General features: G+C 42.5%; 1 protein-coding gene across 8 annotated transcripts in view; it reads left to right on the forward strand.

The window, feature by feature from the left end:
- The window catches only part of TMEM150C (transmembrane protein 150C), a 319,396-nt gene extending 300,673 nt beyond the window's left edge, over positions 1 to 18,723 (forward strand). For 7 of the 8 annotated variants that reach the window (XM_084883008.1, XM_084883012.1, XM_084883013.1 and 4 more), the window contains exons 2-8: positions 169 to 258; positions 2,188 to 2,241; positions 2,357 to 2,389; positions 2,832 to 2,899; positions 10,638 to 10,765; positions 13,475 to 13,652; positions 16,634 to 18,723. In XM_084883008.1, coding sequence (XP_084739134.1) covers positions 179 to 258; positions 2,188 to 2,241; positions 2,357 to 2,389; positions 2,832 to 2,899; positions 10,638 to 10,765; positions 13,475 to 13,652; positions 16,634 to 16,842 — 750 coding nt within the window. In that variant the 5' untranslated portion in view covers positions 169 to 178 and the 3' untranslated portion in view covers positions 16,843 to 18,723. The remainder of the gene's footprint in view (positions 1 to 168; positions 259 to 2,187; positions 2,242 to 2,356; positions 2,390 to 2,831; positions 2,900 to 10,637; positions 10,766 to 13,474; positions 13,653 to 16,633) is intronic. The other variant, XM_084883011.1, reaches the window with a different exon arrangement.
- Positions 18,724 to 19,016: the final 293 nt, after the last annotated feature.

Below are 19,016 nucleotides of genomic sequence, written 5' to 3' on the forward strand. Positions count from 1 at the left end.
GGTGCAGGCTGGGCTGAGGGACTCCTACCACGCCCCTTCTCCCCTCCTCCCCCATGCACGAATTTTGTGCACTGGGTCTCTAGTGGTTTCAATGAAAGTAAACTTCCTATCTGTCCTGAGTCAGATACATTTTGTCTTTGTTACTAATACCTGTTCATTTTCTTTCAGTGGAACAGGAATGGATGGGAAGAAATGCAGCGTATGGATGTTTTTACCTCTTGTATTTACTTTATTTACTTCGGCTGGATTGTGGATAGTGTAAGTATCCTCTTATTTATTATTTAAGAACTGAGGTGCAATGTAGATAACAATGTGATTTTGATAGCCTATGGCATATCTAGAGGAATCCTATCTAATAAAAGAGTAATATGCAAATTGGCCATCACTCCAAGACACAAGATAGCTTCCCCCATGTGGTCAAAGATGGTTGCCCCATGTGGAAACAAGATGGCTGCCACAAGATGGCCAGCAGAGGAGGGCAGTTGGGAGGGACCAGGCCTGCAAGGGAGGGCAGTTGGAGGCGATAAACCCTGAAAGGGAGGGCAGTTAGGGGTGACCAGGCCGGCAGAGGAGGGAAGTTGGGGGCGACTGGGCCTGCAGGGAAGAGCAGTTGGTGGGGACCAGGCCTGCAGGGGAGGGCAGTTGGGGGCAATAAGGCTGTTAGGTATCAATCAGGCTGGCAGGAGAGTGGTTAGGGGGTGATCAGGCTGTCAGGCAGAAGCGGTGGTTTTTGTGTGACTGGGTCTGATATGTTTATACAATGGGTATCATTACATTGGAAGTCCTGTCTTATCACAAAATGTTCCCACTCTTGCTTATTTCAATTACTGTTCACTTGTAGAAGGTTATTTTAGTTCCTTGCAGTCGTTAAGAAAGGTGAAGTGAGAAATTAGAAAATTTGAATTCGAATTTTAGTTTGCCCAAAGATGTAAGGTCTCATTTCTTCCATTTCCAGTTTTCAGCTTATAATTATTTCCATTAATTTGGGGGATGTTTTGAAAATTAAATTAATATTATTAAGAATGACATTTCGACACCAACGGATGAAATAAATGCTTGCCTGAAATACTCTACTTTGCGGCAACATGTAAAGACGTTAAAATTAACTACAAATATGTGTGTCCAGCTGCAAAATGATCAATCAGCTGAGATATTCTCACATTAATTGCTGGAAATTGGGAACAGAAAGGTGCCTGTTGATCTGACCTCAGGACAAATTTCATTGCCTCATAACTTATGCAATTTAGTGATGTCAAAAGAAGAATTGGTTGAAAAAGTACTTCCCAATATTCAAACCAATTATAAAAATCACAATTGGCTGAGCGAACGAGCTATTCTTGCAGCCAATAACAAAGACATCTATGAACTTAACAGTATTATTCATTCTAACATTCAAACCGAGGCGGTCACATACAAGACCGCCTCAGTCTGCCAGGGATGCCCCCGCATGTACTGCAATCGAAAATCGGCATGTTAATTATCACGTTGAGAAATATCAACCAGCCAAAGCTTTGCAATGCATGCAGCTGGCAGTGAAAAAATTAATAAGCAATGTCGTAGAAACAACAATTTTGACAGGATCTTTCAAAGGTGAAGATGTCCTCATTCTCATTCCTATGATTCCAACGGGTATGTCATTTCAGTTTAAGAGATTGCAATTCCCCATTCGATTGGCATTTGCAATAACCATCAACAAAGCTCAGGGCCAATCTTTAGTATTGTGCCGTTTAGATCTAGACACGGATTGCTTCTTACATGGACAATTATATGTTGCGTGTCCTAGAGTCAGCAAACCAAACAATCTCTATATCTGCAGAGACAAGGGAACAACAAAAAAATATTGCATACCCACAAGCAATGTGAAATTAAACATATTAGAAACATGTGTTTTCTCTTTCCTTTCTTTTCCATTTAACAAGACTGAGCCACAGCAATGCATGGCCGGGTACAGCTAGCAAAGAAATAAAAATAAAAGTGGAAAAAAAAAAAAGAATGACATTTGAGCTTCAAAGAACTATATGATCTAAAGGTAAAAAGCATTAGAGTAAAAGAGCATTTTCCTAGTTAGGGAAAAATGAATAGGATTTAATGTGATTAGTCTAATAAAACTGGAAACAAATGATTCTTGTTTGTTTATTTTTTTAATTTTTTTTAGTTTTATAAACATTTATTGTTCTTCTTTCATAGATACTTTATAGCTGTGGAAGATGACAAAATTTTCCCATTAAATTCAGCTGAAAGGTAAGGTTTATCTCTGGGTGATTCATTGTTCACCAATAGACCTAACAGTTGGTGAGGTTAAACTGTGCACAGATGACTGTACTTAACCTGAACCTCTCTGTTTTCTGTTTTCCAGGAAACCTGGTGTGAAGCATGCACCATATATAAGGTAACTTGATAATTCTCTTCTCATCTATGAAAAGGTTACAGGGGGAGTGGCTTAATTTGGGCTACTTACCAAAGTAGCATAGAATGGGTGGCTTATAAGTCACAAATTTATTTTACATACTAATAGTCTGGAGGCTAGAAGTTCAAGATCAGGGTGCCAGCATGGTGAGGCCCTGATGAGAGCCCTCTTCTGGGTTACAGACTAGCATCTTCCCACTGGATCCTCACAGGATGGAAAGAGGACAGCGAGGTCCCTTTTGTGAGGGCACTACTCCCATTCATGAGGGCTCCACCCTCCTGACCTAATGACCCCCAATGGTCCTGCCTCCTAATGCTATTTTATTGGGAATTAGGATTTCAGCACACAAATTTTAGTCCTTTTTAGAGGGTTATAGACTTTAGCACAGTAATAATAAAAAAAAAAACATTTCATATTTTTCAAGTATTGCAGGTGACCAACCTCCTGCAAGCTGTGTGTTTAGTCAAGTCATGAACATGGCAGCATTCCTAGGTAAGAAGATAATAAAGGATTCTTTTTGTGCTTTGGTATATTTCTAATTTATCTTCAGTTCTCCAAGGCCCATATCAAAAGCATGGCAGGCTTAGTTGATAATTTGGGATCATAGTATGGGGAAGCTTTTTGTATTGAGAGTATTTTTTTCTCATAAATCCCTTTATGTTCACCCTGTTTATCTTTCATTTTCTCATTTCTTCATCATCTTTATCATTTCAGTGTATTCTTGAGTTTATTTCTTTTGCTGCATGAAATAATATATTTCACATTACATAAAATCTTGCATGAGAATGTAATATTGTGCAATATGTTTGCTTTAAAAAGAATGCCTTATTTATTTCTTCACTGGCAAAAATGAAAAATGCCTAGGCTCTGTGATAAATATTGATGTGTGCAGATACTGTTTTTTTAAAGATGATGCTCTCCACTGTGTCTGTCCTATATACATATCAAGCTGGCAAATGGATACGTAGTTTAAAAAAAAAGAAGAAGAAGAAGAAGAAGAAGAAGAAGAAGAAGAAGAAGAAGAAGAAGAAGAAGAAGAAGAAGAAGAAGAAGAAGGGAGAAGGGAGAAGGGAGAAGGGAGAAGGGAGAAGGGAGAAGGGAGAAGGGAGAAGGGAGAAGGGAGGGGGGAGAAGGGAGGGGGGAGAAGGGAGGGGGGAGAAGGGAGGGGGGAGAAGGGAGGGGGGAGAAGGGAGGGGGGAGAAGGGAGGGGGGAGAAGGGGGGAGAAGGGGGGAGAAGGGGGGAGAAGGGGGGAGAAGGGAGAAGGGAGAAGGGAGAAGGGAGAAGGAGAAGGAGAAGCCTGGCCAGTGTGGCTTCGTGGCTGAGCATTGACCCATGAACCAGGAGCCACGGTTCAATTTCCAGTCAGGGCCTGGGTTTTGGGCTTAACCCCCAGTAGAGAGCATGCAGGAGGCAGCCAATCAATGTTTCTATCTCTCTTCCCTTTCTCTCTCTGAAATTAATAAAAACATATTTAAAAATCGGAAAGGAAGAAAGAAAGAAAGAAAGGAAGGAAGGAAGGAAGGAAGGAAGGAAGGAAGGAAGGAAGGAAGGAAGGAAGGAAGGAAGGAAGGAAGGAAGGAAGGAAGCCAAAACCGGTTTGGCTCAGTGGATAAGAGTGTCAGCCTGCAGACTGAAGGGTCCCGGGTTCGATTCCCGTCAAGGGCATGTACCTTGGTTGCAGGCACATCCCCAGTAGGGGGTGTGCAGGAGGCAGCTGATTGATGACTCTCTCTCATCGATGTTTCTAACTCTCTATCTCCCTTCCTCTCTGTAAAAAAATCAATAAAATATATTTTTTTTTAAAGAAAGAAAGATAACTTTTATACTCATGTCTGTCCCCAAATCCTCACTTTTCCTTCAGGGCCCAAGACACTCATTTAATACCCGTCTCCTTTGTTCTGTGAGAGCTTCTATGTCCTGGTGGTCCTCTGGGGATCGTGGGAACCAGCCACGCTCCCTGTTCTTTTCCAGCCGGCCTTACATGCCATCTCCTCAAGGCCAGGCCTTCCCAGCGTCTTTTAAGGGTCAACCAACTGTCCTCATTAGCCTGCTGTGGGGGACAGGCCAGGGACAACTACATATTTCAGCAGTGGTTTTCTGGAAAAGGTTCTTTTGGAAGGTGAGATTTTTCACTCCTTGTGAGAGATAAGGGTGATATTATTACTGAGGAAGTATTCAGCCTTTTTAGCATCTGTCTTCCTAAGAGGTGACCTGTTATTTCATTTAAGTACAATCCACCACCACCACCACCACCTCTCCCGTCTGCCCCTACCCTGCCCAAATTATTCTACTCACCTTTTTTAGCTTATAATTTGGCTTCTATTTTTATTTTTTATTTATATTAAATTTATTAGGGGGACATTGGTTAATGTGATCATACAGGTTTCAGGTGTAGGTTTCTACGTTACAAGATCTGTATATTGCACTGTGTGCTCACATCCAAAGTCAATTCTTCCCCCTTCACCTTATATTAGGACTTCTTACATCCCCTTCCCCTTCCCTCTGGAAAATATATGTAAAATCATATGGGTCTTAGCTCAATTCACTCTTAACATGTTCTTATTCTTCTACATATATATTAATTGATTTCAGAGATGAAGAGAGAGGGAGAGAGAGGAGAGATAGAAACATCAATGATGAGAATCATTGATTGGCTGCCTCCTGCACCCCCAACCCTGGGGATGAAGCCCACAACCCCGGCAAGTGCCCTGACGGGAAATCAAACCGTGACTTCCTGGTTCATAGGTCAATGCTCAACCACTGAGCCATGCTGGCTGGGCTTAATGTGTTCTTTTTTAATGTTTGCTATAGGAAAAGGAAACACCTGTAGGCCTTATCGGAAAATCAAGGGAGAGGGTTGGTCCAACATGAAACCCCGGCAGAACGTTAGCTCAGAGGGTTCAAAATGTGAGAAACACGGAGAACGTGCCCGGGAGGCCCAAGAGGCCTCTCTTGAACTTGTCTACGGTTAGATTGCCCCTGGAGCCAACCGTGCCCTGGGCAGGCTTCCCAAAGCACGTCCCCTTCCCTGAGCCGGCAGCGTCTGAGGCAGGGGCTGCTCCGCCAGCTCTGAGGAGGAGGTGAGACACAGCCTGACACCGGGTTGCTGAATCTTTAATGAAGCTCCTGGGCCCGTTCTTGTCCCTCAGGTTTTGTGTTCAGTCCCTTCACTCAGAGTTGCCAGGAGCTTTGTACTTGTACTTTTTTCCTACTCTTGACACCACTCTTCTGAAGAGATCTAATCAGCTTAGGCGGACCAAGGCACACAGGACTGCTAAGGAGATACTTGCCTTTAATAGAGCACAGAGGCCCGAGAGTGCATCTTCCATCGCAGTGTGAGGGACCTTCCCCAGCCCCTCTGCAGTCACACCATGTAGGCCTGCAGGTGGGTACCTGCTCCTACGAGCATCCCCACAGGCGCAATAATAACAATAATTAATGGCCGTCATTTGGATTCCAGGCACAGTGCTGCGAGCTTTGCAAAGGCTACCTCATCCAATCACGATACAGAGGAGGGTGCCCTTATAGAAAAAGCTGTCACATCCGTCTGACCTCCGTTGAGCTTTAAAGAAACCAATGAGCCGAAACCGGTTTGGCTCAGTGGTAGAGCGTCGGTCTGCGGACTGAAAGGTCCCGGGTTCAATTCCGGTCAGGGGCATGTACGTTGGTTGCGGGCACATCCCCGATAGGGGGTGTGCAAGAGGCAGCTGGTCGATGTTTCTCTCTCATCAACGTTTCTAGCTCTCTATCTCTCTCCCTTCCTCTCTGTAAAAAATCAATAAAAAATATATTTAAAAAATAATAATAAAAAAAATAAAGAAACCAATGAGCATGTTAGAACTCATATACTGTTTCCTTCATATCCTTAAAAAAAAAAAAAAAATCAGTTACTTCCCAGTAGTCCTTAGTGTATCATCTAAAAAATATCAGTTTTCACAGCTCACAAATGTGTCCCGTTATAAAGCCATGATTAACTAGTTATAAAAGCATTTCCAAAAACAAAGCCATGAAAACAAGCTCCTCTCTTCCAGGCGACACTTGTCACCACCCGTCCTCTCCCACTCCACCAAGGAGCAATGAAGTGTTTACTCGCTTTCCTGCTCTAAAGTATTGCAGCATCCGGTGTTTATTCTTTATTATCTCTCATCATTTTTAGGGCCATCTGGTAGACATAAGACTGATTAAGATTAGTGTTCAGCTCTAGCTGGTTTGGCTCAGTAGCTAGAATGTCGGCCTGTGGACTGAATGGTCCCAGGTTCAATTCCAGCCAAGGGCACATGCTCGGGTTGTGGGCTCTTTCAATCCCTCTCCCTTCCTCTCTGAAATCAATAAAAAAATAATTTTAAAAAGACTTTTTTAAATAAATACAGTAAATAAATGCTCCCTTAAAAAAAAAAGATTAGTGTTCAGTGGGAGTAAACCAACAATTATTTATTTATCAATGCTGGGGATGAAAGTTCATTTACTGATGATTCTTGCTTGGAACCGTGGGCACATCCATCTTCCCAGGCTTACCTGTTCAACCTCAGACTATTACCTTAGATCAGGGGTCCTCAAACTTTTTAAAGTGGGGGCCAGATCACGGTTTGAAGACCCCTGCCTTAGATGACATACATGACTTTAAGAAACAACCTGCACTGCCTATAAGTCACTGGTTTTTGCCAGCTGTATCCTATATAATAAAAGGCTAATATACAAATCGACCAAACAGTGGAATGACTGGTCACTATGACGCTCACTGACCACCAGGGGGCAGACACTCAATGCAGGAGCTGCCCCCTGGTGGTAAATGTGCTCCCACGACCAGAGCACCACTCAGCCAGAAGCCTGGCTCATGGCTGGCAAGCACAGCAGCAGTGGCAGGAGCCTCTCCCACCTCCGCAGCAGCGCTAAAGATGTCCAACTGACAGCTTAGGCCCGCTCCCCCTGTGAATCCAGGGATCCCAGGATCCCAGACTGTGAGGCGGCACAAGCTGGGCTGAGGGACCTCCCTCCCCGAGTGCATGAATTTCGTGCACTGAGCCTCTAGTAGATTATAATTTACAATCTACAAATGAGCTGGTATAGCATTGATTAAAACTACCAAATATCTTTTATCTTTTTGATGGACTAATCAAAAATCAAATACTCCATTATTTTCTTTACTGACTTAGTTATGCTCTTTGTCCTCAGCCAACACTTTATTTCTCTTGGGGAAGGGGGGATACCTAAGACAAAGTTCTTTTCTTTGCCATGTTTTGTTGTTGTTGTTGTTGTTAATCCTTACCTGAGGATATTTTTCCTTTGACTTTTAGAGAGAGTGGAAGGGGCGGGGGGGGGGGGGGGGCAGAGAGAGAGAGAGAGAGAGAGAGAGAGAGAGAGAGAGAGAAAGGAGTATTGATGTGAGAGACACATTAATTGGTTGTCTCCCACATGCACCCCAACCAAGGCCAGGGATTGAGCCTGCAACCTCGGTGTGTGCCCTTGACCTGAATTGAACCCAGAACTCTTCAGTCCATGGGCTATCCACTAAGGCGAACCAGCTAAGGCTAAGACAAATTTCTTGAAGGGAATATTATTTTCTTCCCTGGAGAGGTTTACAGGATAAAGCTAATCACTGAATGACTTCAGTCACCTAAAAGCAGCCACTCTCCCTCCTTCAGCCAAAGCATATTGATTGCCGCATTCTACTGCAGTCATAAAGAGGAGTCATTGATGCATAAACAATAAAACTAAGCCAAGCAAAAGGAACCTGGCCAGGTACCAGTTTAGCACAGCAGTGAAGAGCTGTTATTTTAAATTGAATTTTAAGAACCCAATCAGCCTCAAATTTCTTTCTATAGTAAAGAAAATAATGTAAAAAATATTTGTGTCCTTTTACACTAGAGAAATTAAATGGGGGACACCTATCGAGTAAAGGACTATTCTAAACACCAAAAACAACAGGAGGGTGGGCTTTTAAAATCTTCTCTAAAATTGTTGATAAAATCTAAAATGTTTAATGAAACTTAAAATTGGTGAGCATATATCAAGATGGCTCTGAAATTGCCCAAATGCCCTTCATCAAGAAGGTATAAAGAAACCACTGCTTGGTTGGAAATGAACTTTGTAACAGAAATGGGTCAGAGTCTGCTTCCCTTTAAGCCTAAGTATTCCCATCACCCTAAAATTCAACTAGAGTCTCTTTTAAAAGGAAATTATACCCAGTCTGAGAGGATTACAATGGAATCGATAGGTTAAAAGGGCAAAGTGTGTGTTGAGAATGCAATTCTGGAAGTTCAGAGTGTTGGGTTGAGTTCGTCTTCAAGTAGGTTTCTGTTTCCTGCTTAATGTCATCGTCTGTTCATGATAAAATGACCTTTATCGTCCCGATGAGAAGGCTAGCAATGCTGGGACCAAGAGACAGGATACATGTCCCGATTTTATTGGAGAGAAATGGGCAAAGCAGAGAATGGCCCTCGACTCTTCTTCTGGACACAGTGGAACAGACTGTCTGGATGGGTCAATGTCTGCAGCAGTTTAGTGCTTAGGCCTAAGTTCCAGCCCGATCCTCTTCCAAACTACCTGGCAACCAGAGAGCTCCCAGAGCGATACTTCCCACCAGTCATCACCCGGAGAAATGAAATGTGCTAGCTTGGTATTTTGTCCTATGCCCTGACCAGTCTCCACACCTGATTACTTAGCACATGTCTCCCATGGTGCCCTGTGTTTGGGTTTCTGGATTGATTCTTCTTTGTCCGATGGCCACTTTGTGTCAGAGTGCTTATGTTGAATTTCTTCTCTCCCCATTTCCTCCTCCTATTCCCATCCTAAAAAGCAGTAAGTTGCACTATTTGTTTTTTATCCTCTAGGGTAGTTATTGTCATTATTAATAGACTTCTGCCCAGCCAGTGTGGCTCAGTGGTTGACTGTCAACCTATGAACCAGGAGGTCACAGTTCAATTCCTGGTCGGGGCACAAGCCTGGGTTGCAGGCTCGATCCCCAGTAGGTGGCGTGCAGGAGGCAGCCAACCAATGATTCTTTCTCATCACTGATATTTCTATCTCTCTCTCCCTCTCCCTTCCTCTCTGAAATACACAAAAAATTATATTTTTTTTAAAATGGACTTCTAATATAATATAACTCCTCACTAGGTTCCTCAAACAAGGAGGTTGGAAATTTATTAATATTATAATCAATAGGGGCATTAGCTAAAACATGAATATACTAAGAACTAAATCAGAAGAGAAATTTGAGATTGCATAAGTTTTTATTTATTTCTGTTTTGTTTCCCAAATCTAATACTGTCCAAGTTGTAGGCCACTCTTTGATCAGAGGTACTTGAGAGTGAATGCCAACTCACTGAGCTTAACTTTGTAGCTTGAAACTATGAAATTTAGCATCCTTGGAAACGCAAATTTATGGATGTGTTTTCTTTCTTAATGGCTACTAATAATGGCCTGTGATGGCTGTAAAACCTTTAGCATGCAATTACCTACTTAATTGCTGTGTAAATAGGGTAATTCTTGAATTTCTAATTGTCTTCCCTGCTAAACCTTAATGTCAAAAGAAATTGTTTTAGGACATTATAAGTGCATTTCCTTTTATGTAGATACTAGAGGCTGGTGCATGGATCAGTGAACTTCCGCAGCCTGGCCTTATTCGCCAGCTCGGTGGGCTCCAGCCCACTGTCCGCATCAATCCTGCGCAGCACGGAATAGTGTGGGAAACGGCAGGCAGCTGGGGAGGAGCTGAACCCAGGCTGGCTGCCATGCCATTCCCACTCATCCCGGCCCCACCGCCACTCAGGTGTGCAGGGAAAGTGTCCACAGAAGAGGCTTGCGGAGCCACAGCTGCGCTGGCCAGCCATGAGCCAGCATCTGGCACCTGTTAGCTGAGGAGTGCTCCCTCTGTGGGAGCACACTGACCACCAGGGGGCAGCTCCTGCATTGAGTGTCTGCCCCCTGGTGGTCAGTGCATGTCATAGCTACTGGCTGGTCACCTGGTTGCTTAGGCTTTTATATGTATAGATAATTTACATTAATTGCAAGTGTCTTTTTTATCATTCGTAACTAATCTCTCTCAGCTTTTTGTATAAATATGGGAGTACTAGTGGCCCAGTGCATGAAATTTTTCTTTTAAAAATTGTCATCTCGGAGGTTTAAAAACGCACTGTGGTGAAAAGTTCAACTTTGCTTTGGAACTCTGCCTCATCGTCTTGAGTGTCTGACTTCAGTTTTCCTACGTTAACACTTTCTTTTATTCCCTAGCTCTTGTGGTAGCTGTTCTGCGCTTCATACAACTGAAACCAAAGGTTTTAAACCCGTGGCTGAATATTAGTGGATTGGTGGCCCTGTGTCTGTCTTCCTTTGGAATGACCTTACTTGGTAATTTTCAGGTACTTCATTTGGCCTTTTTCACCTCCGTCTCACACTTGTCCCATATGATCATCACAGCCGCTGAGGGGCATTCACTCTGTGGCCCATATCATTCTGCACGAATCTTTCCAAACATTACTAATAGTGGTTCCTAGCATGCACAGGTTCTCTGGCAGTCAGCCTGTGTGGTCTCTCGGCTTGGCCTGCCTAACTCTGCATCACACACTGGGAGGTGCTCACTCTGCGTTGGAAATACAGCACAGCTGCTGGGGAAAGTAACTACAAAAACCGCTGTTCATTTTCTACAAAAGATTTCCAAGTGCTTTATACTTTCTTTCATCACAAATTGTATCCTAATGTACCTTTCTATAAGACTAATAGGATCACTGCCTTTCTATGATTAAACACTGAGCACCCTTTTAGGATGAAAGCTTGCATTTCAGATGAGCAAGCTCAAGTTGAAAACCCAGGATTTCTCTAGAACACCTACGACTTGTATAAAGAGACACTAACCCCTCTTTCCAGAAATTTAGAAGCCCAAGGTCACCACATTTAAGAATAATTTCTCTCGCCAGTGCCATCACCCAACCCTTGATCTGCATGACTTCCTTTGTAAATCAGACAAGGAGACGGCTGCGGTGTTGTGGGAGTTGTCTGATTTCCCTGCCTCCACTCCCTCCCAGCGCCCTCCCTCCTGCGCTGTACACTGCTGCTAGACACTTCCTGCTTGTTGTCAAACACCTGATCCTGGACACATCTCCCCCTTCTGTTGAGTGAAGTCCAAATGGCATAGACATCCAAGAAAACAGGGCAGTGGATTCTCAGAGTGTCTCTTGTCCTGACCCTCAGTCCTGATGATTCATTAAACGGGGACTTTTTGACAGATAGGCAAGTCCACCAATTCCTCTAACTATGCTATTCCTCTAACTCACCCCCTGACAAGCTGGACAGCAAGAAGCTGTATCCATAGGACAATGAATTATCAGGAGATTTTGGAGAGTTTATCCTATCAAACTCCAAAATGTTAGGGCACAGGGCATTTTTATTGAGATTTTGTCTGGGCTGCAGGTGCTGGCATGTTGAAAAGGGCCCAATCATTTATCTCAACCAGGACTTGGATGGAAGTTAATGAGTAGACGTTTTGCTTTTTACTAAAGTCCTAGGAGGAACCCAGAGATGAGGTTGTGTTGGCCAAAGCCATGCATGATGATGCTACATATGAAAAACACTTTCTGGAATATAGGATACACAGGAAACAAATAACAAATGAGTAGCCCATGGAAAAACCAGGTGGCTAGTATATGGGATGGGAAACAGACTTCAATCTCCACTTTTTATAATTTTTTAATGTTTGAACCATGTAACTATATTATCTATTTTTTTAAATTAGGTTGAAATAATAAATGGTGTTTAGAAAACCAATTTTCTAGAAGTAAAAATGGACTTAAGGAATCATTTTTTAAAATAAGTTTTAAAAATATGTCTTTTTAACTATGAGAGAAAAAAGTGGCCTCTTCCAAAGAAGAGGGGTGAAATCATACAGAAAAAAAAGAAAAATTTGTAAAAAGAAAGTAATATTGATTGGATAACAGCAATGTCAAATAATAAAACATCTGAAGGCAATGGTAAATCAAAGAAAGATTTTCACCATGTATTAAACATTTTTTTCAAACTTAAAAAAAAAAAACTTTTTGATTTTAGATGGGACAGGGGGAGAGAAGGGGAGAGGGAGAGAGAAACATTGATTGTTGTTCCACTTATTTATGCATTCATTAGTTGCCTCTTGTATGTGCCCTGACCAGGAATCGAACCCATAACCTTGAAGCAGGATGATGCTCTAACCAGTTGAGCTACTGGCCAGGGCTTTCACCATGTTTTAAAAACCACCTCTTCAGAATAGATTTTATTTTCCTAAATATGTATTTTAAAATATATGTAATTGCTAAAGGTGCTTTAAGTGACAGATGACTGTTTCAAATCAGTGGATGATGATTTAGGGAGTTTACATCTCTAATACCCAATGGAAATAACTCAAATGGGTCTCCTTTAACCCATTAGCTCTGTAAATGCCGTGGCCACGAATCTTCAAACACTGTTGTCCTTTAATGGGTCTACAGATATCGCAAAAGCTCAGAGGCAGTTTTATTAGAACAGGAAAACAAAACAAACCCCATTAACAGGGAAGTGTTCACTCTATATGGACAGGCCAGTTTTGCAGGAGTAATGTACAGCCTGGGTGTTACTAGTAGTCTATGCCAGTGCAAGAGTGACCTCTTCAGCATGGGCCCCCCTCAATCAGTAAACACACAGACAGATCCCAGGTCTCATTTCTTAGTCCAAAAAACGAAGTTTGGGGTGTATGTTTGTAGAAACTTTGACATTTCTCTATTTTGGGGGTATAACTTTCCTGCCTTTTTCTTTTACTTTTCTACAAAGCTTTTCTGGAAAATAAATTCAAGGACTAGATTAGCACTGCCTTGTATGTTTTTTCAAACAAAAGTTTTGAGGTTCGTAGATACTATTTATTTTTTTCTTCCCCTCAGAGTTCGAACCAACTGAGAACTGAACCGAGGAGCCAGTGGAGATGAAGGACTCTAATCTTTTCTAAAAGTCATCATTTCATTGTTGGCCTGTCACTATTTCCCCCACCCCACCCCCCAACTTATTCCATTGGCTTCTATGGTGTTTCTGAATGGGCCTCCACACGTTCTTATCTGTTCATCCCTTAGCTCACGAATGACGAAGAAATCCATAACGTTGGCACCTCCTTGACCTTTGGATTTGGCACGTTGACATGCTGGATCCAGGCTGCATTGACACTCAAAGTCAACATCAAGAACGAAGGACGCAAAGTTGGAGTCCCACGAGTTATCCTCTCAGCATTGATCACTCTCTGTGTGGTCCTCTGTATCCTTTGAATGTGAAAAGTCTCTTTGCCTCTGAGATTAAAATACAGATAACTGAGAAAATTGCCATCCCGGGGTTGGTTAGGATATAGATAAATCATTTCAGAATCTTATAGCAGATAAAACAGAAAAGAAAATGGGTATAAAAATAAAAACTCTCATGCCAAAGAGGAGAACGGAAAATAAAAATAAGTTCTGCCATTTCAAGATTGTTTCACTCTGTGGACATGGTGTCATGCACTCTCCTAATTACTAATGAAGTAAGTTTCCCTTTGTGAGAAATATAGAATGATTAAAAGAGAATTGTGATTTTTCCCCCTCTATCTTGAAAAAATTTCATTTAATTTAACATAAAATAATAGAACATTTTAATAAAAATTAATATTTTTTTCTTGAACATTAACTTACCAGACACTGAATAATTGCATAAATTAATAAGCATCACGCAAATAAACCTATTTTCTTGTTCTCCGAAAGCAAAATATTTCCTGTTGCGCACACCAAACAAGTCAGTACAAGACTAATGGTGTGACGATTGGCTGCAAAAATATTCACTGCTATTATTAGTGAGAGAAATGGTGTGCCTGCACATGAGGGAAATGAATGCAACACGATTATAGTAATCAGTCATTTGTGAATGTTGTAGTTCATTATTAATAACTAGAGGGCCAGTGCATGAAAATTCATGCACTTGGGGGGTCCCTCAGCCCAGCCTGCACCCTCTCACAATCCAGGACCCCTCAGGTAGGGTTCCTGGGCCTGGCCTGAGATCAGGGCCTATCGGGGCTTTCCTTCCCGGGCTGCAGGCAGCTGGTCCCACCCCCACTGCTGCAACTGCTTGCCATCTGTGCAGTGCTGCCCCCTGCCACCAGTGGCCTCCCTCTGCAGGTGACAGGCTGGGGTGCAATGGCTTGGCTGGCCTGGGCTTCCCTCTTTCTTTGTTGGGGGCGGGGCCAGCCCAGTGAGGGGCCGTATGCCTACCTGATCTCCCCTAACCACTTGCCTGCTTACCTGATCACTCCTAACCATTCTGCCTGCCTGCCTGATTGCCCCTTACCTCTTGCTTGGCGGTGGGGCCAGCACTGGGCCACAATGTTGGTCAGCCTCCAGTCATTACTGGTTGTTACGACCCAGTTTTTTTATATATTGGGGTTATGTATAACAGGATATTGTAAAAATTAAGTTACAAAATTTTTGTTAAAACGTTTCTTACATACCATTATATTGACCAGGTTGCAAAAATATTAGTTGTGGACCACAGGCCTCGAGTTTGACATGCTTGCTTTAGATGTATCAACGTCCTCAATCTTCATAGGTAAGACTCGTGAAGCACCGAGGTCAGTTTACCCAGGATCACACAGTATGTGGTGATCTTGATTTAAAGTCAGGCTTAGTTCAATACATGACCTCACCTCAGAGAATGTAGCTTTAAAATAAAAAAGATGTAGTGTTTAGTGATGTTCTTTAGGTAGTGGAGTATTTGAAGTCTTTTATTTCTTCTTCCTTCACAAATCACCATTAAGTCATTTATTGTTTGGTTGGTTTTTCTTTTGAAGTTCTGCTGTTGCATTAGAGAACATTTAAGGATTTGAAAATCAAGCCAAAAAACTTTATTGTTAGCAACCTAATAGAATATTTTTTGAGTGAAAAGGTCAGAACTCTGCCAGTATGAGATTTGAAGATTCATTCCTTCCCCATTAACCAAAGTAATACTACTGCTTTGGCAATATTTTGAACCCTAATCAAAGAGTATGTACAGACTAAATTATTCTGAGTGTGTGAGCTTATACCAAGTGATTCTGATCCATGTTATTTCTGAACACGTGGAGCCATTTCTTGGTTCCAATGCAGGTGAATGGATCCAGGTCTAATCTGGAGAGCAAAGCTTGGCTGAAACTTTCCCAAGATCTTAAGTCTAAGTTCTTAGCATAGAACTAATTCTAAGGGGGTATTACTGATTTTTCTAAATAGTTATTTAGAGGTTCACTTGACCTCTCTGCCTCTCACTAAGTCTTTCTCAACACACATAGTACTCCATGTATATTCAGGCACAGGAACCTTATCTGTGTTTTTTAAATTATTTTCACTTAGGTACAATTTTAAATGTGATACCATGAATGAATGAAACTAACCTATACAGTATTGTCTGAAATACGATAGTGAAAACTAGACGGGAAGGAAGAGGGAACACTCAGACATTATTAGTAGCACTGCAGAGAAAATGCAGCTTATATGGAGGTAATTAGCCATTTGATAAGTTCAAAATGGTTTCTGAAGATAGAACGATGACTATGCATCCACAGTCATTTGCAGTGATTTTAAAAAAGATAACTTTATTTTTCTGGCCAACTACTTATTTTGGTATTGTGACTCTTGCTAATCTCACAGTTTGTTAGGCAGCCGTGGAGTATAGTGGTTGAATGCAAGGCCTGGGGGTCAGAGTGCTTGTGTTTGAATCCTGGGTCCACCAGTTACATCCTGTGTGACCTTGGGCAAATTACCCATTTGACTTCAGTTTCCCTATTTCTTACTTATTTTTAGTTTCCCTATTTTTTTAAAAATATGTTTTTATTGATCTTAGAGAGCAAGGGAAAGAGAGAAACATTGATATGAGAAACATCAATTGGCTGCCTCCCCTATGCACCTGGGCATGTGCTCTGATAGGGAATCGAACCGGCAACCTTCCAGTGCACAGAACAATGTTCAACCACCTGAGGCACACCAATGAACTAATGATGTCAATAGGATTGTTAGGAGGATTGTAAGTTAGATTTCCCATAAAAGCACCTAGAAGCATTTCTGGCACAAAGTTAAGTGCTCGATAATGTGATTAAGCATTGTTCCTGTGTCAGGTGCTCTGTCAAGCTAACTCTTGCTGGGGAGGGGCAGAGCCAAGCTTTCCCTGTAACCTGTCTTTGCCCGGAAAAGAGCCCGGTGTTCACGTGGCTGATAGAAGTACTTTCCTTGACTGTCCCTCCCCAGACTTCATCCTCATGGCCCAGGGCATCCACATGTACGCAGCCCGGGTCCAGTGGGGCCTGGTCATGTGCTTCCTGTCCTACTTTGGCACCTTCGCCGTGGAGTTCCGGCATTACCGTTACGAGATTGTTTGTTCTGAGTACCAGGAGAATTTCCTGAGCTTCTCAGAAAGCCTGTCCGAAGCTTCTGAATATCAAACTGACCAGGTGTAACCCATCAGTTTTTCCTTGCTGGTGAGCTGGGTGTGACAGTGGAAGAGGGGCCTGGAGGGCACACCCACTGGACTTGACACATCACCTCATGACACAGTTTACACACACACACACACACACACACACACGTGCGCGTTCATGGCCACATTTGCCAAATGAGCTTTTCGGGGCGAGTTATTTTCTGTAACAAAAAAAGCACAAGCCCTTTACATGTCAAAACACACGCTGTCACACTGAAAATATATGCACGACAGAGCAAGAAGTTTGTGTATGATCACCGATATTCTCCCTGCTCTTCACTCTCCTCACGTTTCACACATTGCGATCACCCTACCGTAGGGTGAAGCAGGCCAAATGTATCATGGGAATAGTGCCAGCTCCCCAAGTTGCCTTCAGCTCCCAAGGGCTTGGGACCAGCGCCGGAGGGGGTTCTGAACCTGGCACTGACACTCTTGAATGCACAGTGTGTCGTCTCATTGGGTGGAGGCTGTACAGAGAATGACTCTGGGTAACCTGTGAGGCTATAACTTCGCCACAAAAACCCATCCCTGTTCAATGGGTGGCTGTGAGGATTCAGCGAAAGAGGAATTCGCTACAAACTGTGAGAGTGAAGCCCACCGTCGTAATTCGGACGTTACTGCAACCAAGAAACATTTCCAAATGTGAACGTGTGCGGTCTGCTCGGCATGGAATAGGACGGGGCGGTGAGGGTGTGCTTTCCCTGTTGCTTCTAGAGTATGCTGTCTGTCATTTTTGTTTTCTAGTTCATGGCTTGCCTTCTTTTTTTAAAAAATAACTACCAAGGGTCTCTGGAGGTTTCATGGACAAAGACGTAGGCCAGATGCAAGAGATGAGCTTGTTTTGGTTTCAATCATGATAAAAGGAAAAAACCCCAAAGAGGTGACCTGCAGGCTTCATGTGCCGCTTTCATGTTTGAGGCTACGAATGTGTTCACAAAAAAGCACAAAGAAGCGTGTGGAGGTCATGAGAGAGCTCCTGCTGGCCATTCATGAAAGACGGGAGTTTCCCAGCATCTTGTTGTACAATAAGTCCAAGTCAGGGGAGCGCTGCTTCCTATGTGTCTATGGGTCAGATTTTATATTGGGGGTGGGGGGGAAGGGCCTTTATAAGAAGCCAATTAAAAGATTATCTCTCCCTCCTCCCCCCTACAAATTGGCACAGCTGTCCCCTGATGCCTGCCAGGTAGCCCCACCTGCTAAGAGTGTGGAACTCAAACTGTAGGCCTGGTCTTTTGAGGCTGTGCTTCGTAGAAAAGAATAGAATTGGACGTAGACCACGTTGACAGACCCTCCCTGAGTGCACTTTGTTTCAAGAAATCCCCAAATTTACTTTATAGGGGCTTGGGATTTCGTGGAATACAATGTGAAAACTCTTTTTTTTTTTTTTTTTTTTTTTTTTAATTCAACCTAAACTCAGCTTTTTGAGGAGCGGGGGTGTCAATGACTTTTCATCTCTGTGTTTATCTCCACCTCCTACACAGTGCCTGGCACACAATAGGTGCTCACCAAATGTCTGTGGAACAGAATTATGGGTCATTTGAGAGTGGGAAAAAGAAGTATCAGAGAAAGACGAGCGAGAGAATGGAGGATGATTATTTCTAGGAAGACGCGAATGATAGGAGGAGTGAGAATACTTAAAATTTGTGAGGAAAATAATCAAGCAGAGAATATTCTATTACAACGGTATCTTACTGTAAATAGTCCAAGGTGACATTTATCATTCTGAAATACTGCTTTTGGTGTGTTGTTTTTTTTTTTGTTTTCATTTTTATATTTTAAAATTTTTATCAGAGAACAAAGGTTTATGAACTTCTGTTACTCTATACAACCCAAATTAAACAGCTTTTGGTGATGCACTGTACACTTTCTTATGAGCATATCTTCTATAGCACATTTTAGCGGAATCAAGCAATGACTGACATTATTTGTTGGGATCTGACCACTAAATAAAATTTTTATGCGGAATTGCGATTTGTCTCTTACACTATCTCTAATATTGAAGCACGTGTAAACCCAATAAGAGTATGTGGAAATGAACTTCCGCGTTATATTGGTAACACCTTTTCAGGGTGTTTTCCAACAGCAACAACCAATCCTCTGATTTTCTGGACACCAGCTGGATGTCCTGTAATTCACTTCACTTCTGACACTAAC

This window comes from Pipistrellus hanaki (assembly GCF_964339955.1).
Source record: "Pipistrellus hanaki genome assembly, chromosome: 1".
Classification (NCBI taxonomy): Eukaryota; Metazoa; Chordata; class Mammalia; order Chiroptera; family Vespertilionidae; genus Pipistrellus; species Pipistrellus hanaki.